The 21,748-nt window shown below is 39.7% G+C and overlaps 1 protein-coding gene and 1 long non-coding RNA gene across 3 annotated transcripts in view; one reads left to right on the forward strand and one right to left on the reverse strand.

The window, feature by feature from the left end:
* EFEMP1 (EGF containing fibulin extracellular matrix protein 1) overlaps positions 1-19,190 on the reverse strand; it is a 59,710-nt gene extending 40,520 nt beyond the window's left edge. The window contains exons 1-5 of one of the 2 annotated variants that reach the window (XM_019426386.2): positions 19,058-19,172; positions 18,281-18,325; positions 17,645-17,732; positions 13,465-13,513; positions 12,884-13,300 (exon numbers count right to left, since the gene is read on the reverse strand). In XM_019426386.2, the coding sequence (XP_019281931.2) occupies positions 12,884-13,300; positions 13,465-13,513; positions 17,645-17,728 (550 nt within the window). In that variant the 5' untranslated portion in view covers positions 17,729-17,732; positions 18,281-18,325; positions 19,058-19,172. Of the gene's footprint in view, positions 1-12,883; positions 13,301-13,464; positions 13,514-17,644; positions 17,733-18,280; positions 18,326-19,057 lie in introns of both variants that reach the window. The other variant, XM_019426308.2, reaches the window with a different exon arrangement.
* Positions 1-21,748, forward strand: part of LOC109253222 (uncharacterized) — a 202,978-nt gene that overhangs the window by 159,377 nt on the left and 21,853 nt on the right. The window lies entirely within an intron of this gene.

Raw genomic sequence — 21,748 nt, forward strand, 5'->3', positions numbered from 1 at the left:
AACAGGTGTTCATTGCAGGTTTTGCTTTTTTCCTAGATGAGTGATTTTCATACTGATAAGTGGTGATGGTAGGTGGTGTTGGGGGAGAGTGTCATTGTTAGTTGAGTCACTTAGCAGAGGAGCCAGAGAAGTCCTATAACAGGTATCGCCATTTCATCCCAATAATATTTGGTATATACATTTAAAATCAATCAAAGAGAAAGCAATACTTCAGTCATGAATTATTGGCAACTGATTTACTCAGTTGTGAACTTTGTGGATAAGAGGTTCCCCTAACTGTAACAAAGAAAAGAAATTATTTCTTCTTGAAGGGAAAGTGGTGTTTTTTTTCCTGCTGGGTAGTAGAATTTACATAACAGTGATGTGTCATCTGTTAGAATAATTTGTAAATGTAGCTCTCCAAATCAAGTGCAAAGATGTGGTCTGAACTTGAATCTACACGGATTCTTCTTTTTCTAACCTGAGATCTACACTGAGTAACAGGCAGGCCCTTTGCTAGCAGGTAGTTTTACCCACTTAACAGGACCTTTATTTGACTTTTTAAGCTTGAGAAAATTCAAAACACTACTCATACTTAATCAAATAATTCATGTACTCTTCCTTTTAGAGGTCTTCCTTATTTTCTCGTGTCTCTATAAACTGTTCCCTATTTAATATTAGACCAGAAAGTGTATTTTTTCAAAGAAAAATACAGGTAAAAGCACTTTGTAATAGATTCACACTTTTGGTAATGTGTAGTTCTGCCTACTCCTGATATAACCAGATTTTCCAATAATTCTTTAAAACTTTCTATTAGAACCCTAATATTGTTTGTGGCCAGGTTTTTACAATGACAACTAAATAGGTCAAGATCTTCTAATAGAGCAATATTCTGATGGTCTATTTGGGGTATTAACCATCTGTGACAGCTTGGTTTATTGGAAACTATGGCTCTGGTATGGTTACACAATCCATTTTTCTGCTTAAATTGAAAAATCAATGAGAAGATTTTTTAGTTTACTTAGAGTTGAACTCTAATTTACAATGGTTTTGTTATTTAACTTTTTTTATTGAATGAGGTAGTCGCCAAATAATCTTTCCTGCTATTTCAGAACTGTCATTAGCTGTGTAAATCGCACAATGATTAAGTTTCCGTCTTTCATTTAGCTTCTTTTTTTTTTATTATTAACTATTTATTTATTTATTTATTTTTTCAATCACTAAAGAAGGGAGGTCATGCAATTGAAGTTCAGAACAAAGCCCTGCATCTTTACCAGCTTGTGTGGGAGGATTTTTCCCCTCTCTGGCTACCTCCCTGGATTAGGGTTCTTATGATACGCCAGGTCATGAACTATTTTTACAAAAAGGGCCCACAGCTTTTACTGGGAAGTTTACTTAATCATGAATTACTGGAATTTTCTGGTTTGCTTGTTGAGTGGAGTTTTATTCCAGGCTACCTCCTGACCATATAATTTGCCAAAGTCTGAAGAATAAAAGGGCTTGGGGATTCAGTGTCAGGCCCAGATAAGTGATTTTTTAATCCATTCTATGATGGTCTACATAAAAAGTTTATTTTGTTAAAAATTCAGTTGCCCATCGTAGAAGGCAAAGGCGGGTCAGGATGGAATCCCAGTAAATCTGTGAGAAAGTTTAGTAAAGAAACGTGCAGGATGACCAGGGTGCTTCAGAAGTGTAAGAGAGCAGGGCCTTTGAGGCTACACCGTAGTGCTTTCACTTCTATTTTGTTGACCCTGACTCTACTCCATCTAACGTAATTACTTGTTGATTAAATAAATCAGTAGCTGTCCAAGGTGCCCTGTTTTCCTGTGGTAGGTAAACACATGAATTTAGAAAGCAGTTTCCAGGGCTGATTTTATGGAAATAATGAGCGAGTAAATGAATCATTTTAGAAGCTTTATCAGCTTTGATCAGCTTAATTTTGATATGAAATTTCCTACCAAAATGATGGTACATCATATATGTCTGTGCATGTGCCCATAAATGGCTGTGAATTTGGTGTGTGTGTGTGCATATACGTGTGTGAGCTGGAATAAATGCAATCTAGGCAAGAAAGGGGGCACTGGGCCTGCATAGGCAGATTCCTAGGGTGTCTTTTAACAATGTCTTCTAGAATGTCCTTCTTTTTAAGGATGAGGTATCTTCTGATATCACAAACTGCTCAGGAAAGAACATGGCTAAGTAGAGAAAACCGTCTTATACAAAAATCTCTATTCAGCATTCAAATTATGAAAAAGCAGTGACTAGAAAAAAATTCATTGGTGGACTTAGTGAAGTTAAATGATGCCAGATACCTAAATTGCTCCTATATTTTAGGAGAATAACTGGAGTTGAACTAATTCTCTAAGAAGACTCTTCAACAATAGTTCAGAGGTTCAACAGCATACTCCGAGAAACAGACATACTGCTCTTCATAATTTTGGTAAATTAAAAATACTGAGATATTTAAGTTTTTTACTAAATAGTAAAAAATTCAACCACAATTTAAAGGCATACTAATTTGTGAATATATGTATGACAAGAGAGCTTTGCTGCAAAATATTTCACAAGTGAAATTAACTAATCAGCACTGAACAAAAAATCTTTGAATCCAGATTGTGATAGACCTGGTCTCCAGTGAGGACACAGAATACAGCCCCTTGAGTTGTTTCTCATTCTCGATCATGTTCTACACCTCTACTCAAGGGAGTAGGATTAGATTCCTTGCAGCACACCTAGCTGTTTAGGGTGCAAGGCTTATTTGATTATCATGTATCCCATCATGATTCTTGTTTTACCTGGAAATATATAGAAGCCATACACTCTGCTTTTATGCATGTCTCTGGTTCACACTCTTATTTCATCTACAGTTCAAGTATAAGCTAGTCATAAGTTCCCAAGAGGCTCTCCATAAACTGGGTTCTTTCTTCCTGGGTCCTTGGGATCCATGGCTTTTCTTCTCACCTCTTAAGCAAATCAGCTCTTCCTACCTTGGGGCCAGCTCAGAACTACACGTCTTTAAGTCACCTATACCCAACTAAGTGACTTTCCTGGATTCTACCCTTCAGCATTTGAACAAAATTGACTTAAAAAAAGATAATTTCTGGGGCGCCTGGGTGGCTCAGTCGTTTAAGCATCTGACTTCAGCTCAGGTCATGATCTTGCAGTTAGTGGGTTCAAGCCCTACATCAGGCTCTGTGCTGACAACTCAGAGCCTGGAGCCTGCTTCAGATTCTGTGTCTCCCTCTCTCTCTGCTCCTCTCTACACTCGTGCTCTCTCTCTCTCTCTCTCTCAAAAAAAAAAAAAAACATTAAAAAACAAAAAAAAGGATTTCTGGCTGGCAGTTGAGGAAAACAACCAAGATGGATTTCTCTGATCCTTTTTTCTTACCCTTGTTTTAGAGAGCTTTATCAAGTGCCTTGAGTTTGTTCACAGTATCAGAGAGTTTACCTATTTTCTAGCCTTATGATTATATCACTTCAAATATTACAAATAATATTTCCCCCAAACAACTGTATTTTCATTATTCACCATTAGATTTCTGAGGAATTATACATTTGATACAAAGATGCATTCACTAGTTAAATGACTTGCCAGAAAGCAAAAAACAAATTTTTTTTTTTTTTGGTATATCCAATTACTAGTCTTGCTCTAGGAATAATAGAAACCTGCTTATTCACCAATGTTTATTGAAAACCTGACAATCCAGGATATAAAGAATAGACTTTATAGCTCCTTTCAAGTGGCTTAAGCTTAAAATGGGAACAAGATATCTACGCCCTCCATTACTAATGAGAAATTTGATAAAATACATAGTTGGGAAATATACCTCATATACATATGGTACTTAATAGTTCATTTACAAGGATGGTTTTAGAACTCAGAGTAAACCATAAGCCTGAGCTCCCTGATGGTTAGAAACCATTAATTTATTCAATTAAACACACACACACACACACACACACACACACACACACGCACACACACACACACACACAAACACACACAAAGCATTTGCTTAGTGTCTATTCAAAATAAGTAAAACAGGACATAGTTCGGGATGATATTTAGGCAGAGCTGGAGGAACCTACTAGTATTTTGTTGGGGAGAGTTGCTGAGGATGGAAGCAGTCACAGATGTTTGCTGTGCAGTGGCTCAGTATCATGAGTATTTTCTGATTGGGTTTTCCTCCCCTCCACCTCCCACCCCTTTCCTCATTAACGTTCCCATCTGCAGCACTGTGTTTCTGGAGGACTCCCCTGGGAAACCATTCTAAGGTAGAAGGAACATGGACACAATGCTGATTCTTACCAGTTCTGCTTGACTACATGATGGTTACTTCCTCTATTGTTTGGATTTTAATTTCCACTTTATACCTCTCAACTTCCCCTCATCATTCTTTTCTAAATGGTCCATTTGAGGGAGAAACCAGACTTTTGTTCTTGACCACATTTCTGGGGACATGTTTTCTTTTTATGTCCAAATATGGATTTTAGTAACTTGGAAGGATGCCTAAAGCACACACTAGTTTTACTTCTGCTTGAGGCAGTTTGTTATGCACTTCTTGTGATGTCCCATGTGTTACTTTGCTGGGCTGTTGATGGTTTCTTTTATTGCTTTTTTATTTTAATTTCTTGAAAAAATTTTTTAATGTTTATTTTTGAGAGAGACACAGAGTGCAAGCAGGGGAAAGACAGAGAGAGAGGGAGACACTGGATCAGAAGCAGGCTCCAGGCTCTAAGTTGTCAGCACAGAGCTGGATGCAGGGCTTGAACTCACAAACCATGAGATCATGACCTACGTTGAAGTCGGACGCTTAACTGACTGAACCACCCAGGTGCCCCTCTTTTGTTACTTTTTGGTAACTGAGGGGTTGATGATGCCAAGTTCCCCAAGGACAATTACTACTCATTCCATCCACTCCGATTCTGTCAAAGTGCCTTGCAACAGAAAGTGGTTCTCAAACTTGATTGAATTTACTGAACATGAACTGAATGGGTTTATGTTCTGTTTGATCAATTTCACTTGTGGTATTGCCTGGTTACCCTTGACTAGTACAGGTGCACAGTTATTTGAAAAGTAGTTCAAGTTTTAGAAATTGATTTTGCCCAAATCTCAAGTTTTTTAGTCTATTTAGTACACATTTACATAACATTGATTCACTGTCTCTCCCTCCTTTGAATCTGTGGTCATTGACACAATAAGCTATCCATGCTGCTGCCAGTATCTTGCTACTCAGCCTTCTTTTCATGTCATTTCTTCACTTCATCTTTATTAAATGTTTACAAATCATTTAGGTTCAAGCTACAAGACTGAAATTGTGGCTAAATGCTTTCAATGACAGCTGTAGTTTTCTGCCAGTATTTGAATGCAGTTTTCTTGATCAGTTTTGTTTTTGAGTGTGCAATTTGCAGTTACCTCCTGGAAAAAGAAGCATGCTAATGGATTTCAGATGTGGCGTGAATTACTTATTTGTACATTCGTGCAAAATCAAACACATTTGGGACAAATTTTGTTTACTCGTTGGTTTCAAAGAATAGAATTGTGCCAGTAATTCAGCAAGTGCAAAGGCAATCCTTACAAATGGGGCAACTTGTTGATTTCAGAGAATACAATTTGAGACTTTCTGCTGGAGAAAGAAAGAATGAGCCAGTGCCAGTGCACATTCCTGAAGTTACCGAAGCTTGCAATTCTACTCTAATCTGCTTCTTTTTGCTGCTATGGGGAGAGGGAAATTCATTCCACAGATTAAGTGTTAACTAGTTTTAACAAGAATCTCATCTTTGATGAGAAGTAAATCTTTGATCAAGTTTGAATTGAACAGAGACACTATGTGAATATTCTTCTATTATCTGGTGATAGACACAGAATCTACATAGAATGAGATGTCAGATGTCAGCTGGGCCTCTGTTATTGGAAGGATCTCCTATCACTTTGGTGAAATGAAAGATGCTTTTAAAGCCAAAGTCAGAGTCAACCTCCTCTTTTGTGACTCTGCATGAACTGAACTTCCAAAGAGCATTACCTCATCTTGCCAGTTTGTGTCATGAGCATAAGGGTTATGCCTACAGGAGGTATGAGTATCTCTTAGCACCAATTATTACCACAGCCAAAGCAGAACTTAGAGCTTCTGCTGACAATTTAAGGTCCTACTGGTCCTACTGACAATTTAAGGACCATTAGAGTATTTCACATTTGCAGGTTTTATAGAGAGATGCAAGGTCTCTTCTTTAGATGCCTCCTTTCCCTTTCTCATGCCCTACTAATGAGACTCATGACCTCTCATGTTTAGGAATTAGAGTACTGGTGATGACAATAATAAAGGGAAGAGAAGTAAAAGAGAAATATTATAATATACTAGAAATAGAATATGTATTTTTGATGGTTTCTCTTTTCTACTGCACATTTTCCATGTGAAGTATTATGACCCTGCCCGCTGATTTTTAGAGCTGAATGCAATTTCCTGATGTTAAGATTAAGTTAGGGTATTGGTTCTCAAACTTGAACACACACCAAAATCATGAGATTGTTAAAACACAGGTTGCCGAGCCCCATCCCCAGATCCAGTAGGTCTGACGGGGCCCAGGAATGAGCATTTCTAATAAATTATTGGATGATGCTTAATGCTTCTGGTCTAGGGACCACACTGTGGAAATCGTAGAGTTAGGTAGTTACATAGCATAGTCTTTTGCTGCAGAAGTGTGATCATACTGACTTCTTTCATCCCTTTACCTAATAGCTGCCATACAATTTTTATGAACCAATTTTAAGGACACTTTTTGAGTGTGCATGAATCATATACATATATACACTATTCACAAATGTATATTAGAAATAAGTCCAATTTCTAATATGCATTTATTAGGGGAGGGGCAGAGACAGAGAGGGAGGGAGAGAATCCCAAGCAGGCTCCGTGCTGTCATCACAGAGCTCCACATGAGGCTTGATCCCATGAACTGTGAGATCATGACCTGAGCCACGATCAAGAGTCAGACGCTTAACCAACTGAGCCACCAAGGTGCCCCTAGAAATAGCCTTAAGTTAACTGAACAGTCAGTGGTTATGGTATTTGGAGAAGCAAAATTATGAAACTGTACTAGATTTTTCAGGAGAAAATCAATTACTTCCATCCACACAGCACCAGCTTATTTAAAATGTAATTAAGGTATCACCATAAAATCAACTCCTATCCATTTATATGGCTTTAGAGAATTTTTATTTATTTTTTATTTTTTTAAATGTTTTTATTTTTACTTTTGAGACAGAGAGAGACAGAGTATGAGCAGGGGAGGGGCAGAGAGAGGGAGACACAGAATCTGAAGCAGGCTCCAGGCTCTGAGCTGTCAGCACAGAGCCCGACGTGGGGCTTGAACTCACGGAGTGTGAGATCATGACCTGAGCTGTCGGACACTTAACCGACTGAGCCACCCAGGTGGCCTGGCTTTAGAGAATTTTTAGGTACTCAAAGGCAATTAACAACTAAAAGCAATGAAAAGCAGTAAGCAGACTAAATACCCATTTTATTTTCTGCTTGAAGTATTCGTTTCTGTTAATATCATAATTTACTCAATTATAGTCTTCCTTTAGCAAAATATCTATTTTCTGTGATCAAAGTCCTTCACTGGGCTGTATAATTATACATAACAAAAATTAGACATTTCCTCACAAAACTAACCAAAGCAATGAGAAACCCTAATGACATTAGTGAGGATCAAAAAAAAAAAAAAAAAAAAAAAAAAGGTAGTGTTTGAAAGCTCTTTGGTAATGACAATGTCAGGTATGCTAAGACAGTTGATTACACTATAATTTCTAAATCCACCTTTGGATATGCGATCATTTAAATTTCAAATGAAAGAAGTCAAGGAAAGATGTTCCTAGCATCTGAGAATCTGTACATGTTAGCTCAAGTTTCTCTTTTTTTAAAGTAGATGTATAGATAATAACTTCTTTCCTTTTCAAAATAGTATTTTAGTTATCCTTATGTTTACGAAGAAATGTGCAAAAGATAATAGGTGATCCCCAAGAGAGTAGAGCTTCTTAAACCCTGAGCATATTTTTTTCTGTTCTTAAAGGCTTTTAAAAAATACAGTTTTTTTCTTTTTAGTGTTTTAGTTGCTCCTGCATCACAGACAATAGTGATAAAAATCAAACTGAATCATTTAAAATACAGCTAAAAATAGAAAAAATATTTTGACAAACAAAACTTTATAGTTGAAGCATGGTATTTAATTTGGCTGTGTGGTACGTTTTTCCCCAGTAGAAATGTGGAAAGATGAGCCACCAAGGTATAACATGTATCTAAGTATGTAGGTGCTAATGACTAGGTATTCCACACATGCAAAGTCTAGAACAATGTGGAAAACAGCTCACTGACAAACTGGCAAGTGGGAGCATGTCAACTGTAAAGAAAGACTCTGTCCAGGTACTTAAAAATCAGTGAAGTTTGTTTTTTGAAAGTTCAAAACAAATTGAAAAAACAATTTCACTGGACAAACAATGCCTTAACCTGAAAAAATGGCTCTAACATTAGGATTTCCTTACTCTTGGCAGTGAGGTGCAAGACATTTGGTTGTTGAGGATGTGCTAGGGTGATCAACCATGCCATTTGCTCAGGACTGAGGCATTTGCTGGGTTGTGGGCTTTCAGTAGTCAAACCAAGATAGTGTTGGGTAAACAGGGACATTTGGAAACCCTAGGTTGTATTTTCACCTCTCAGTTATAACTTATGTAATACAAGCTAGGTGCTGCATCCTGGATTTGGCTCCATAATCAGCTTTATTAAGCCCTTGTATCAAGTTCATTTTTTGATGTTTCAGTTTCTTTAGCAAGTTAGTAATGATACCTGTAAATCCTGACTGATTTTAGTAATGGCATAATTACCAGCTAAACAAAATGCCCTATGTTTAATTTTTTGAAAGTTCAATTGAGTAAACAAATTCCTTCAAATTGGGCAATCGATGCTTTCTCTTACTTGCCAGTTCCCAAAAGACTTTTTTTTTTCCTAGAAGAATGAGGCTTTTAGAAAGTTGTATATGATTTAAAAAAAAATCTGGGGCTCCTGAGTGGCTCAGTAGGTTGAGCGTCTGACTTTGGCTCAGGTCATGATCTCATGGTTTGTGGGTTCGAGTCCTACATCGGGTTCTGTGCTGACAGCTCAGAGCCTGGAGCCTGCTTCAGATTCTGTCTCCCTCTCTCTCTGCCCCTCCCGTGCTCATGCTCTGTTTCTCAAAAATAAATAAATGTTAAAAAAAATTTAAAAATCCTTTCTTAACTCAAACTAGTGATTTCCAAAGCCATTGCCTTTGAGGAAGATTACACAGAGACTATGCAATGAAGTTGTAGAAACAAAGTGACACATTGATGGGTTATAATATATTTCCCATTCATTTAACTTCCTTTTGGAATAGATGAATATCTGTTGTCTTATAGGTAGGTGACAGCTCATAGAGAAATAATTTCTAAAACTTTATTTATATATGACTCCAAGTATGTGGCAATAAAATGATATTCATGTAGTTTTATGGCTGCCAAGGATGGTGCTGCTCATTTGAAATTCTCAGGGCAAACTGCTCTTTCAGCATCACCTGTGGTTAGCAAAACTTGTTTGAAAAAACTTGCTCAGTGTGAATTGATATTTGCATGTTATGTTACTCTTTTAACCCCTTTGCTTTTGCACTAAATTGAAAAGTTCTGGACAAATACATGAAAAGGAGTAAAAAAAAAATAATAAATCATGTTTTCACTGAATGTTAAAACATAGACAGTTGTTTAAAGATATAGGGGTGCCTGGGCGGCTCAGTCAGTTAAGCATCTGACTTCAACTCAGGTCATGATCTCACAGTTCGGGGGTTCAAGCCCCACATCGGGCTCTGTGCTGACAGCTCAGAGCCTGGAGCCTGCTTCAGATTCTGTATCTCCTTCTCTCTCTGCCCCTCCCCCACTCATGCTCTGTCTATCTCACTCTCTCTCTTTTAATGTTTAATAAAACATTAAAAATATAAAAATAAAAATATATTTATAAAGCAGAACACACTTAAAAATACCTACTGGTATTTAAATTATTGGGTGCCATCTGTGGCTAGTAATAGTATGTTCAAAGGTACAGTTGAATTTAACACCAAAGCACAGTACACATTTCAGCCATTAAATAAAAAATGTCCTTAGCTTTAGGTTATGTAATGATAAACTGTACCTGTTGAAAAATATATGTGGAAAAAAGAAATAATTTTAATACAAATATGACTCATCTGCCGGCATTCATTTATTCCGATCCAGCAACCATGGTAAATGTGTTTGGATTACTGGGCATAGTACGAAATATTTAAAAGGGAGTGGAGGTCTTTATTAAAACAGAAGGCTCTTCAAACTCCACAATGATGTCAGAAATATAGGTCCTTGGAGCACATTATTGTTTTAAGCGGAGGTCCCCATACTTTCACATTGGTTATAAAACATTATTTTGTGCTGCTGGCCTGGACTGGGAATGTCATACATCTGCAGGCAATTAGAAGAAGCTGGACTGCATGTTTGATTAGCTCAATAATAAACGGGCACAAGTGTGACTCGACTTATGTTAGTCAGATTCCCCAGACAGATTATCCTGTTGTTATCATATGAAATAACCCCCTTTTATCAACAATTAAGTAAATCCACATTTATGGGCACTTTGCAAAATTGTGAGGTGGGAAGAAATCCAACTTAAGCCTTAAGTCATCCAAAAAACTTTTAACCCTGCTTTCAATGATACAGACCCCAATCCCAAGTTTTAGAAATTGGTTGAATTATGCAGAACAGTTGGGCTGGGAATACTCTGTGTGCACACAGTAAGTGTATGTTTTTAGCATCTATTATGAGCACAGCACTTAATCGTTTTAGCTTATATGTAAAGAAAAAAATTCTCAGAGAAGTTAGAATTACAAATGTTGTAATATGTGAAAAATAACTTTGTAAGGTAGTCTAAATCTTTTTCAGAAAAAGTAAATAGGATTTAATTTTTATTATTCACACTTTATTATACAGCTTCTACTGTAACCAGTACATATTCTAAGTCTTGAATATGCTTTATCATAGAACTTCTTCACTTGGTTCTAGGCTTTGTTCTTGAAGTCAACCATAATCATCAATGATAGACTATAAGCTACTTTGGGAAATGACCTATTCATTTATGTTTTTTTTCCTCCTAAGTACCATTTAAAATATACATCTGAAGCATGAAAAATAATTCAGTACATAAAAGTCAATGCTTAAAAAACTTCAGCATAGCTTTTCAGTTTCAGGAAAAATTCTACCAACCCTTCCAGTTCAACTATATATTTAAATAACACAATTAAAAAGTTGGTATCTTCAATAAGCTCAAGACACCTTTCACCAATATTCACTCAAATACGTATACGTAAAGTAACCTCGTGAGGGTATCTCCTTGACATAATCCTTAAATTAAATATCAGAATATCAAGCAGATGCTGAAGCATTCATCATCAATATTGGAATTCTGACTCATGACAGTAACACGAAACAGATGCTAATATGATGCGCCCTCTGAAAAGTGACACCATCACAGCACGGGTTAGCTCTTGATGTGGGGTACTTAAAAATTTGAACACAAAATATAAAACAATAAAAGTCAGAGCGTGATAGGTGTCCTTACTTCATTTATAAGCCATTTGAAATCTATCTTCTACAGAAGATAAAACTCAACACTAATGAAGAAAAGGCAGCACCTCAGGGAACCAGAAGATGCTTCTTTCACTTAATGTAGCGTGTAGGTGATCCCAATTGAGCCCCTCAGTGCTGAGGGAGGAAGGTGCTCTCTTCCTCACTCATGAGCAGATAGAAGGTAAGAACTCCTGGGCCCTTTCCATTGGCCAGTGTGTACCAGGCACTTGTGGTGTAATATGGGGTCTACTGTCTCAGCCCCTGGCAGTGAAAAAGGAGTCTGGGGCTCCTATGGCCCATCTCAGTAACAGTCTCCACACCAGGCAGATCTGAAAGGGTTTGCTAAGAAGGAAAAGGGGAACAAATCTCTTAGCACAGTCCAGTTAGCTAATATCCTACACATCTTCAAAGCCCAAGATTCTTATCATTTTGCTAGCATGAGTCTACAGCTATTTCTAGAATAATGCACAGTGGTGTGTACTCTTTGTGAAAATAAACAGAAAAACCCAAGTAGATGGTGCTATGGTGCAAGTGATATAAGTGAAATGTACTCCCATGACAACTTAAAAAGACATAAATGTGAGTGGGGGAGATTCCCTCAAAGGTAACAAGAAACAGAAGTCCCATCTCTTTATCCCTCAGTGAGGAAAATAAGTTAGTGGCAAGTGAAATGAAATCTTGAGAACCCAAAGGACATTTATGGAGTAGCTTGACAGGCACAATTTCAAATTCCGAATGAATAACCTGACTGCTCCTGCTGACAGCTGTGACTCTGGCCCCACTGCCGGGGTTTTCAGGCTAGCTCTGCTCTCACCACCTGTGTGACCTCTGGTTCTCAAACTTGGCTACACACTGGAACCACGTGGGGAGCTTTAAAAAATACTGATGCCTGGAACCCACCCCCAGAGACTGTTATTTAATTGGGCTGGGGTGTGGCTTGGATATAGAGAAGTTCTAAAAGCTCCCAAGAGACTCTAAATATGTGTAGCTAAGGTTTAGAAGCCCTGATGACCTCTCTGAGCCACAGTTTCCTCCTTTGTAAAATGATGACCATATAGGCAGCAACCACCTTTTAGGATTATTACAATGATTAATTGTTATTATTAACGATGACTAATTATTCATAATGATTCATTATTGCAATGATTATTGGCATGTGGGAAGCTCTCAGCAAATGTGAGCTGTTATCGTGCTCACCACGAGGTGCACCTGGACAAGAACTTTCTCCTTAGCATAATCAGTCATGCTTACCTTGACACACGTTATGCTCACTCTGCTCATAGCCCGTTGCGCACTGGATCCGATGAGAAGGGTTGGCTGGGATGCGCTGAGGGTCAGCTGGGTTCCGTCGGATGACAAAGTTATTTCGGCCAGTCTGTACTTCAGGGCCTGCAACAGCAGCAGCACTGGCGACGAAGCTGCCCCCAGGCATCACTGCACTGGCTGCCATGCCACTGGCTGCCATGCCCCCAGCGCCTGCACCTGATGTGGCGGCAGCATTTGCAGTGGCACCCACACCTTCCGCTGCCGCCGGTGTTTCTTGCTGAGGCTGTTCATTATTGACAATAATCTGGGCTGTTTTAGGAAGGCAGAGGTATCCTCCGTAGTGGTTGACACATTTCATTCCACCTTTGCAAGCGTCTGGGACAATGTCACATTCATCAATATCTGTGGTCAGCAATAAAAGAAATCAGGAATCTTCTCAGAGGGAAATCTGAACATGTAAATATATACTCATGCCTTTTTGGTAGAATATAAACAGGACAGGAAGAGTGACATGAGATGGAGACAGAAAGCTATGTTCAGATGGGAAGTCTTTGAAGTTGGCTCACCTTTGCACTGCTGTCTTACAGGATCCCACTCATATCCATCTGTGCATTGCTGTGAAGAAACATCAAAGATGGGGCCAGGAGACAGTTAATTTGTGTATCCAACTTCCTAAGAAGTCACTCTAAAAGCTTCATTCTTATGGCAACAATCCTTGCTCTAGAGTCCTAGATAGATGATGTGATGGGTAGTTTAACATTCTCTAGATTTTCTTTCTTTCTTTTCTTTCTTTCTTTCTTTCTTTCTTTCTTTCTTTCTTTCTTTCTTTCTTTCTTTCTTTCTTTCTTTCTTTCTTTCAGACATATCTGTGCATTGGATCACTTTAGGAGGTCCCTTCTCAATCACCAGCTGCCTCACAACTTCTGTTGTATTTAGAACAATTGCCCATCACCATGTTGGAATTCTTTTCTTTGTCAGGATACTCATCTTCTCTAATCTCCCTGAATGCTCTTTTTGCTTTATTTGCCCTCCTTCCACATTATAAATTTTACCAAAAGAAGGAAAGATAGATTCAACCAAGTTCTTTTTTTCCTTCACTTGACACTTCCCCTCCTCTCTCTATTGTCTTAGAGCATTCTAGCAGCTGGCTTTCCTTATTCCTGTTCAACTGAGTCCCAAGTCTTGCACTCACACCTTGACCTGTCTCCTAGCTTCAATTCCTACAGGTCCTCTCTAGTTCAATCACTGAACAAACCATCTACTGAGTACCTTCTCCTACCAGCCACCATTCTAGTACTTCAGGATGCAGAGGTCATGAAGACCTTGTGTTTGTTCTCAAGCAGCTCACAGATCAGAAGAGACAGACAGGTAGACAAGTTGGAGCAAGATGTCAGGTGCCGTGACACAAGCATGTATGTGGAAGAAGTGATGAATGCTATACAGGGTAGCGTGTGGGCATGACAGGGTGGCAGAGAAGTTTTATGGGGGAGGCCACAAGTGAATTGGGCCTTATATGCTCTTCCCAGGCAAAATGAGGGAATTCTAGGGGTGAGGGACCATGTGAGCAAAGGTGTGACATTGTTAAAGAGGAACTGGGAGTAGTCTGGGTGGAGGGAGGATGAGGTTAGAGGGGTAGGCAAGAACTGAATTCTATCTTGAATGTCAATGAAACTCAAGCTTTATGATCAAGCTTAAGAGTCACCCAGGGTGCTTGTTAAGATGCAGAGTCAAAAGATCTGATTCTGTAGGTCTGGGTAGGGGGCTTGGAATCTGAATTCCTAACAAGCATCCCAGGTGACCCTGTCACAGGTTGCCTACAGGCTACTTCCTGAGAAACACTGCTGTAAGTGATAAGAGGCCCCTGAAGAATTTTTTTAATTATTTTTTTTTTCTCTCCACAATTTTTAAGCTCAGGAAAACATTTGACCAGATGCAGATTTGAGGGAGATGCTTCAGGAAAGATTGAGCAAAAGTACAGTGAACAAACAAATAAACTTGAATTCTTTTAATAGAGCTGAGAGTTGCTCATGCACAGAACAGATGCTTGGCAAGTAAATTGCTGAACGGAGACAGCTCAGTTTAAATATTTTAATGATATCTGAAACTTCACAGGGTGAAAGTTAAACTCGTTTTATCTTCTAAGCTAATTCTTTTTAGTTTCCCCAACCTGTCCAAGGCACTGCCACCTTTCTTAGGACCCAGGATTACAACCTTAATATCCACACTGACTTTTCCAACTATTCTCCTGCAAGCTCTGCCAACCTTGTGTCCATTTCTAGATCTACCACGTTGGTGAAAGCCTTCTTGGCTTCATGAGTAGGCAACGCTCTTGGCAGGTCTCCATAACTCTGTGTGCCACACACAGCTTCCATGACAGACTTTCTTGCTGTCTTGGTTATGTTACTCCTGCATTTAAGAGCTCACACTGGTTTGCAGACCTCTCAACTCTGACTACTGCCATCTGCAGGTTCCCTCCACTACCCAGCTCCAGCCCATCTAACCTTGACATCTCCTCAACTTGTCTTGGTTGTTCTTACCTCTAGATTTTAATTATGTCACTTTCGCTGATTCAGGGGCCACTTCAGCCTTTCTAGATTAACCTGAAGTCATTACTTCCTTTAAGGTTCAGCACGGAGCTCAACCTCTTCCAATATGCCGGTACTGACATTAATTGCTTCCTTGATTTTCTATTTCTTTAGCAACTTGTATAGTCTATATAATGATAATATTTGTACTTGCTCAGGAACTTTGTAGTTTTCAACAATATTTTCCCAGGGTAAATTCTCTAAGATGAAGATCTGAATTTTCTTAATAAACAAAAAAACTTAAATTCTTTTGCTAGTGGTAAGAATTGCTTATGCACATGGCAGGTACTTGGTGAGTAAATGGCTGAATAGACTTTAACTTTAAAATGGAAGGGGGATATGAGGTTGTCTTGTGGATATGGGCTCAATCTTCTACCTTTCAAGTCAGGCACAATGACAGTTCACTTGAATAATCTGTATGCTAACTAGAGAAGACATGCAGATTGTTTTAGGTATTTAGTTCCAGTACATTTAATATGGATCTACTATTAAACAATCCTGGACTGAGTTTAGCTTCACCACTTGCTGGCTGTGTAGCCTTCAGCAAGTTAGATACTCTCTCTGGTCTGCGGTTCTCCTATTGGTGAAAGGAAGATGATACCACTTCTCTCATACTTCACCATGAAAATGAAAGGAGATGGTGTCTCCACAATGGGGTACTCAAAAAATAGTTACATCTTATTCTTTAACCATGAATCATTAGGCACACACAGTTCAAGAGAGAATAGACCCAATCTTAAAACAAAAAGGATGTCATATCTTGAAAATCTGCTATAATAATAATAAACCCTAGTTAGTGGTCTAAAATTATAGTGTTTAATCCACAAGGAACTTTCTCTGCTAAAGATGAATGTGATTTAGCTGATTAACCAAAGAGAAGGGGGTATAAGACAAGCAATTGTAGCAATAAAATATTTTATTGGATGAATATAAAAAATGTGTAGTTAACTTCATTCTAGCTTCCTAAGAAGGCAGTAAGTTTAGCCTGAATAATAAAACATTCTCATTTGAAGGTAAACAATCATTTCTTGAGCTTTATTTATCTTCAGCAGAGGAAGCAACTACACTTATCATTAAGTTAACAAAATATTTATGTGAAAACTCATTTGATTTATAGTTGATTTGAACAACAACAAGGAACATTTTCCAGATGAATACTAACATTCTAGGGATAATAGGATACCAAAAAGTGAGATAATGCTTATTATCAGTAATTGACATTAGCTCACTTTTAGGAGTTTTATTTTCAAAAATTTTTCACATTCTTTTAAGTAGGATTACTTAATTTTAAATTGGGAGAAAATAGAAAAATATGTTTTTCATATTATGATCCAGGACAAATACAACACAGGTTAAAGAGTAGAAAACACAAAACAAAAGCAAACAAAAAGAAAACACAAAACAGAGGTGCACAGAAACTCACCAGCAGTGAGGTTAAGTATTGCCCTCTGTTCTCACCACATTCATTCCTGATGGTGGGATGGGTCTGATGATGTTTTCAATATTTTATTAAACATTGGTTATACCCATGCAATTCACTAATTAATCAAATATTACTTGGAAATAATCAGATGTAATTAATTAGAAAATGCAAAACCAAATTTCACACAATGCATTTTAAGACCACTTTAGCCAATGCTGCATCCTGGTAGCACATAAAGTTTACCTGAAGGGCATTTATATGAATTATTATTTATACTATAAATGAATATATAGCCTTTATAAATTCAATACAGGCCATTTACATGACAACATAAGTCACACACCCAAATGAAGCACATGCTTTCTTTGTGATGTTTGTTTTTATCTGCCTGTATATAGGGATCCAGGCTTTCCAATTCCTTACCTCCATTAATTTATTGCATGTTTTGGAAACATGTACCTTACTTAGGTTTTTGTTTTTAAAAGGGTCTCTCTCCTTTTTTGGTTTTGCAGAATCATTACATTTTGCTCCCTATCTCAATTGGTGATCTAAATGAACTTTTGGAGGAACCACGGGCAATTTAAATAAATCTTAAAATGTGAACTATACGAAAGTGTTGTTTAATTTATTACCCTCCACAGCCTACAGCCCACATACACTGGCAGGAGTGGATAAAGTCTCTCTTGTGTCACTGAATCCCGCTGAACCGCACTTATCTCAAATTCCATCACCCCTTACCGTGTACGTGATGGTTTCTTCGGTGTCCTGTGACTTGACCAGAGCCAGAGTCAGCATAGTTAGGAAAAGGGCTTTCAACATCATGAATCTCAAAGAAAACACAGGACAAACCGGTGCTTAGTATCTGCTGGAGGGGCGGGGGGCGGAATAACAAAAGTTTAGCTGTGAAGTATCAAGTAAGGAAGGGCAGGAGGGAGAGGTTTAGGTTCCATCATACCCAATTTCCAATCTACTTTCTCATTCCCCCTCCCCCTCCTCAACCTTCGTGGCCAAACGAGGCACCAAAGACTGTAAAACGGCTGCAGAATTACATTTCACTTTACTCCATCCAGCTGCGCTTAACATATACAAAGGATATTCAGCAAGCATTTTATACTGTACCTACACAGCAGGCTCCAGAAAGGGGGTGGAAAAGAAAAGAGAGGGTACTTAATTTCAAAGGAGATGGTGCATTTGTGTGTGTGTGTGTGTGTGTGTGTGTGTGTGAGAGAGAGAGAGAGAGAGAGAGAGAGAGAGAGAGAGAGAGAAAGAGAGAGAGAGAGAGGGAGAGAGAGAGAGAGAGAGAGAGAGAGAGAGAGAAGGTGGGGCAGCAAATCTCAGATTCCTTGAACGTTAAGACTTTCCCTGTGTGCTCACCTCCAGCTAGTAAAGGAAGTTCCTTGCACAGCTCAGCTGAAATACCTGTGAATCAATATGAATTACCTTGGCTTCAAACTATTTTTTTTTTTTTAACAAAACACCAAAACAAAACTCGAAGAGCAATCTCCTTCCCTAGTAGAATACCTGCCCTTCAGAGTTCCTTCTTATATCCTCCAGCACAAACTCTCTAAGTGGCATTTTCACTCCAGTTCTTTGCCTGCAGCTTTGTGTAAAAACCCCAGGTTTGTGGAGAAGCAGCCCAAAGCTTCTGATTCTCTGCGCATTATCAGTCCTTTGGTATCAGAATCTGGCTGCCTCGGGCCAGAACCGGGGAACCGCACCGCAGCCGGGTCCAGTTTCGGGGCAGCGGGCCTGCCCCCGGGGAGGTGAGGTCCCTCTCGCAACAGAAAGTCAACATGCGGCAGTACCCAGGAGCTGCTCAGCGCTCCAGCTTCAAACTAGCTCCTGTGGAATCCAGGTGTGGCTTAAATCTCGTACATTAGCCCCCTGAAACGTTCAAAACCTCGTTTATGGGCAAAGCCCAGTCGGCTGATTGTCGGCGCGCACACACTTGCCCATCCAAACAGATGTCACCCGGGTACTCGCACATGCTGACAGATCGCATTCCGAGACCGCACACCTCCACCTTCCTCTCTGCGTCAGAGATCCCGCTCAGTCTGGGACAGTTCTCGGGTACCCCTGCACCCCTGAGGTCACCCCACTTATTTCCCTTAGCGCTGCCCGGCGGGCACCGGGTGCACCGGGGGCTCCTACCTGTGCGGCCGCGCTGCGCTCCGGGCCTGGGCAGCAGGGGGAGAGCGCAGGGGAGGGCAGCCCGGTGGGTCTGAACTGGCGAGGTCTGGCAGCGACCGCGGCGGCAGGAGGAGGAGGAGGAGAAAGGGAGGGAAAGGGGGAGGGCGAAGGGGGGCGGAGGAGAGAGCGGAGGGAGGTGCAAGAGCTAAGCCCAGCACTGCAGGCCGGGCGGGAGAGCGTGCTGCGCTTCTCGGTCCGCGCCCCCTCCTCTTAGTGCACTCTGCGTCCGCGCCTGCCCTCTCCTGTCAGCCCCCACCCCAGTTCCCAGACACCCCGGAACCCCAGGCCGAAGATGGCACGTTTGGCGTGTGAGGTCTTGGGTTTGAATCAGCCTTGGTGATGCTCCAGCCTTCCGGACAGTATCTTGTCCCCTTTAGAGGGGAAACATCTCTCCCAGAGAGCTGCTGAGGGTCCTGAGGAACTGCTTAATCTTTTTTTTTTCCCCCAGTAAGTGACTCCTAGGACAGTAAATTAACCCATTCATTGAACTGGTTCTTTTGCCTTTTCTCTCAAATGCTTTTTTTTTTTTTTTTTTTTTTTTTTTTTGCGCGTGGGGGAGGGTCTGCTTCCTCAAATGTAGAAAAAAAGAGAATCCATTCATTCCACAAATATTGTTGACCTACTATGTGCCATGGTTGGCAATGGTCCAGGTATAACACACACTAACAAAATTGTGTAGCCAGCTTTGATTTTGGTCTCACACACCTCCTCTTTTTATGGGCCCTTTTTCTTATCCACTGCTTCTCTTTTCTGCACTGGTTCACTTGCAGGAGTCCCCAGGATGGGTCATTCAAAGTTGGGCATTTCACTTTCACCTTTCATACGAATGGTGGAATTTCGGGAATCTGGAGAGCAAAAAAAAATTTTTCTGGCTTCTTCAAATCATACCACACAGATTGCTGTTATCTCTGAAGGCTCCAACTCTACAGTCAGATTAATAGTTTGCTTCCAAGGCGGTCATGTCTTCTAAGAAGCAAACGGCCAACTACAACTTCATGAATGAGACAATGTGCAAACTGAAGATACTAAGGACCTTGACACTGAGCAGGAGAGAGAGGGTGGGAGAGAGAGGATCTGCTCCCTTTCCTGCTGGCCACAGGGGAGAAGGTGGTAGACAGTGCCAGAGTGAGAGGCTGTTGGGTAGAGGCCTCACTCCTTATCTCTGGGATATGCAGTGGGTTGCCCAGACCTTGCCAGATTGGTTACAAGACACACAACATTGGGCAAGATCAAAGGAGCTTCATGGCCCTGAACCTTACATAAGTATGTGGGGTTTTGCTAATAGTACTGAAAATTTTTACTATCAAATTCAAGAAGTTTGTTTTCTTAGTCATTAATGACCTCCAAACTTAAAAAACAAAACAAAAATTTGCCTTTTTTAGTAAAAAAAAGATCTACCCAGACATTTTCTTCTGTTATTATTATTTTTTAAAATTCTATCTATCCTCTGCTCTCTCCCCAGAAAAAGTGGGTTGAACCTTCCAAATTTCTATCTCCAGCCTGGAACTCTTCCTGCCGGAATATCCAACTGCTGACATTGTTATCTTCATTCTCACCTAGTGGGCATTTCAAACTTAGCAAGTCTGCTGGGTCTCACCCTCTCTCCCAGCCTGCTCTATCCACCTGTTTTACCATCCCAATTAATACCAATTTCCAGTTTGCTCAGGTCCAAGATCATGGGTCATCCTTGATTTCTCTTTTTCTCACACACCTTGTATTCAATTCTTTAGAAATTCCCTTGGCTCTGTCTTCACAATATATCCAGAATCAGACCACTTTTCATCACTTCTTTTCTTAACATCCTGGTCTGAGCATGCATCATCTTCCACCTGGATTATTATGACAGCCTCCTAATTGGTCTACCTGGAGTTTTTTTTTTTTTTTTTTCCTCAGCAGAAGTTCATATAAATGGATCCTAGAATATGTACTCCTTTGTGTCTGGCTTCCTTCACTTAGCATGCTTTTGAGATGCATCCAAATGTTCATTCCTTTTTATTGCTGCATAGTATTCTAGTGTGTGGCTATACCCTGACTTGTTTATCTGTTCACTTGTTGCTAGATTTTGGGTTGTTTGTGAATAAAGCTGTCATGGACACTCATGCAGACATTTTTTGTGTGGCCATATGTTTTCCTTTCTTTAAGGTATTTAGGAGAGGAAGTACTAGGTTATATGCTAAAATACGTTTAACTTTAAAAGCAAGTGCCAAACTTGTCCCACTTCAAATGAATAAAAAATAGAAGGAAGTATTTCTTTTTCATAGTTAGGGGAAAGGCCTTCAAAGCTCACAGTGGACGGGAACAATGGAGCCCTTTGCCTGAGTTGCCAATGACAGCCATGTTATCTCCTGGAGGCAAGCCAGCCCGTCCACGAAGGTGGTACATGATGTGGGTGGCCAACCAGGAACAGAACCTAGATACTTTATGGATTCTTCATAGGGCTGACTGACCTTAGGACCCATGATACTTTTAGGGATTCTCCAACAATGTTTTATTTTCTTATGAAGTCAGAGGAAAAAATAAATGTCATACAGCCGGGATTAATTTGTCTTAATTCTATTGCAGTCATGAACTATAATTTTTTTTTTTTAATGGAGGAAGGGGCCCATAAAGGCAAAAGTGCCCAGGGACCATGAAAGTCGTAATGTGGCCCTG

This window comes from Panthera pardus, unplaced genomic scaffold (assembly GCF_024362965.1).
Source record: "Panthera pardus isolate Hobbes unplaced genomic scaffold, ASM2436296v1 HiC_scaffold_25, whole genome shotgun sequence".
Lineage (NCBI taxonomy): Eukaryota > Metazoa > Chordata > Mammalia > Carnivora > Felidae > Panthera > Panthera pardus.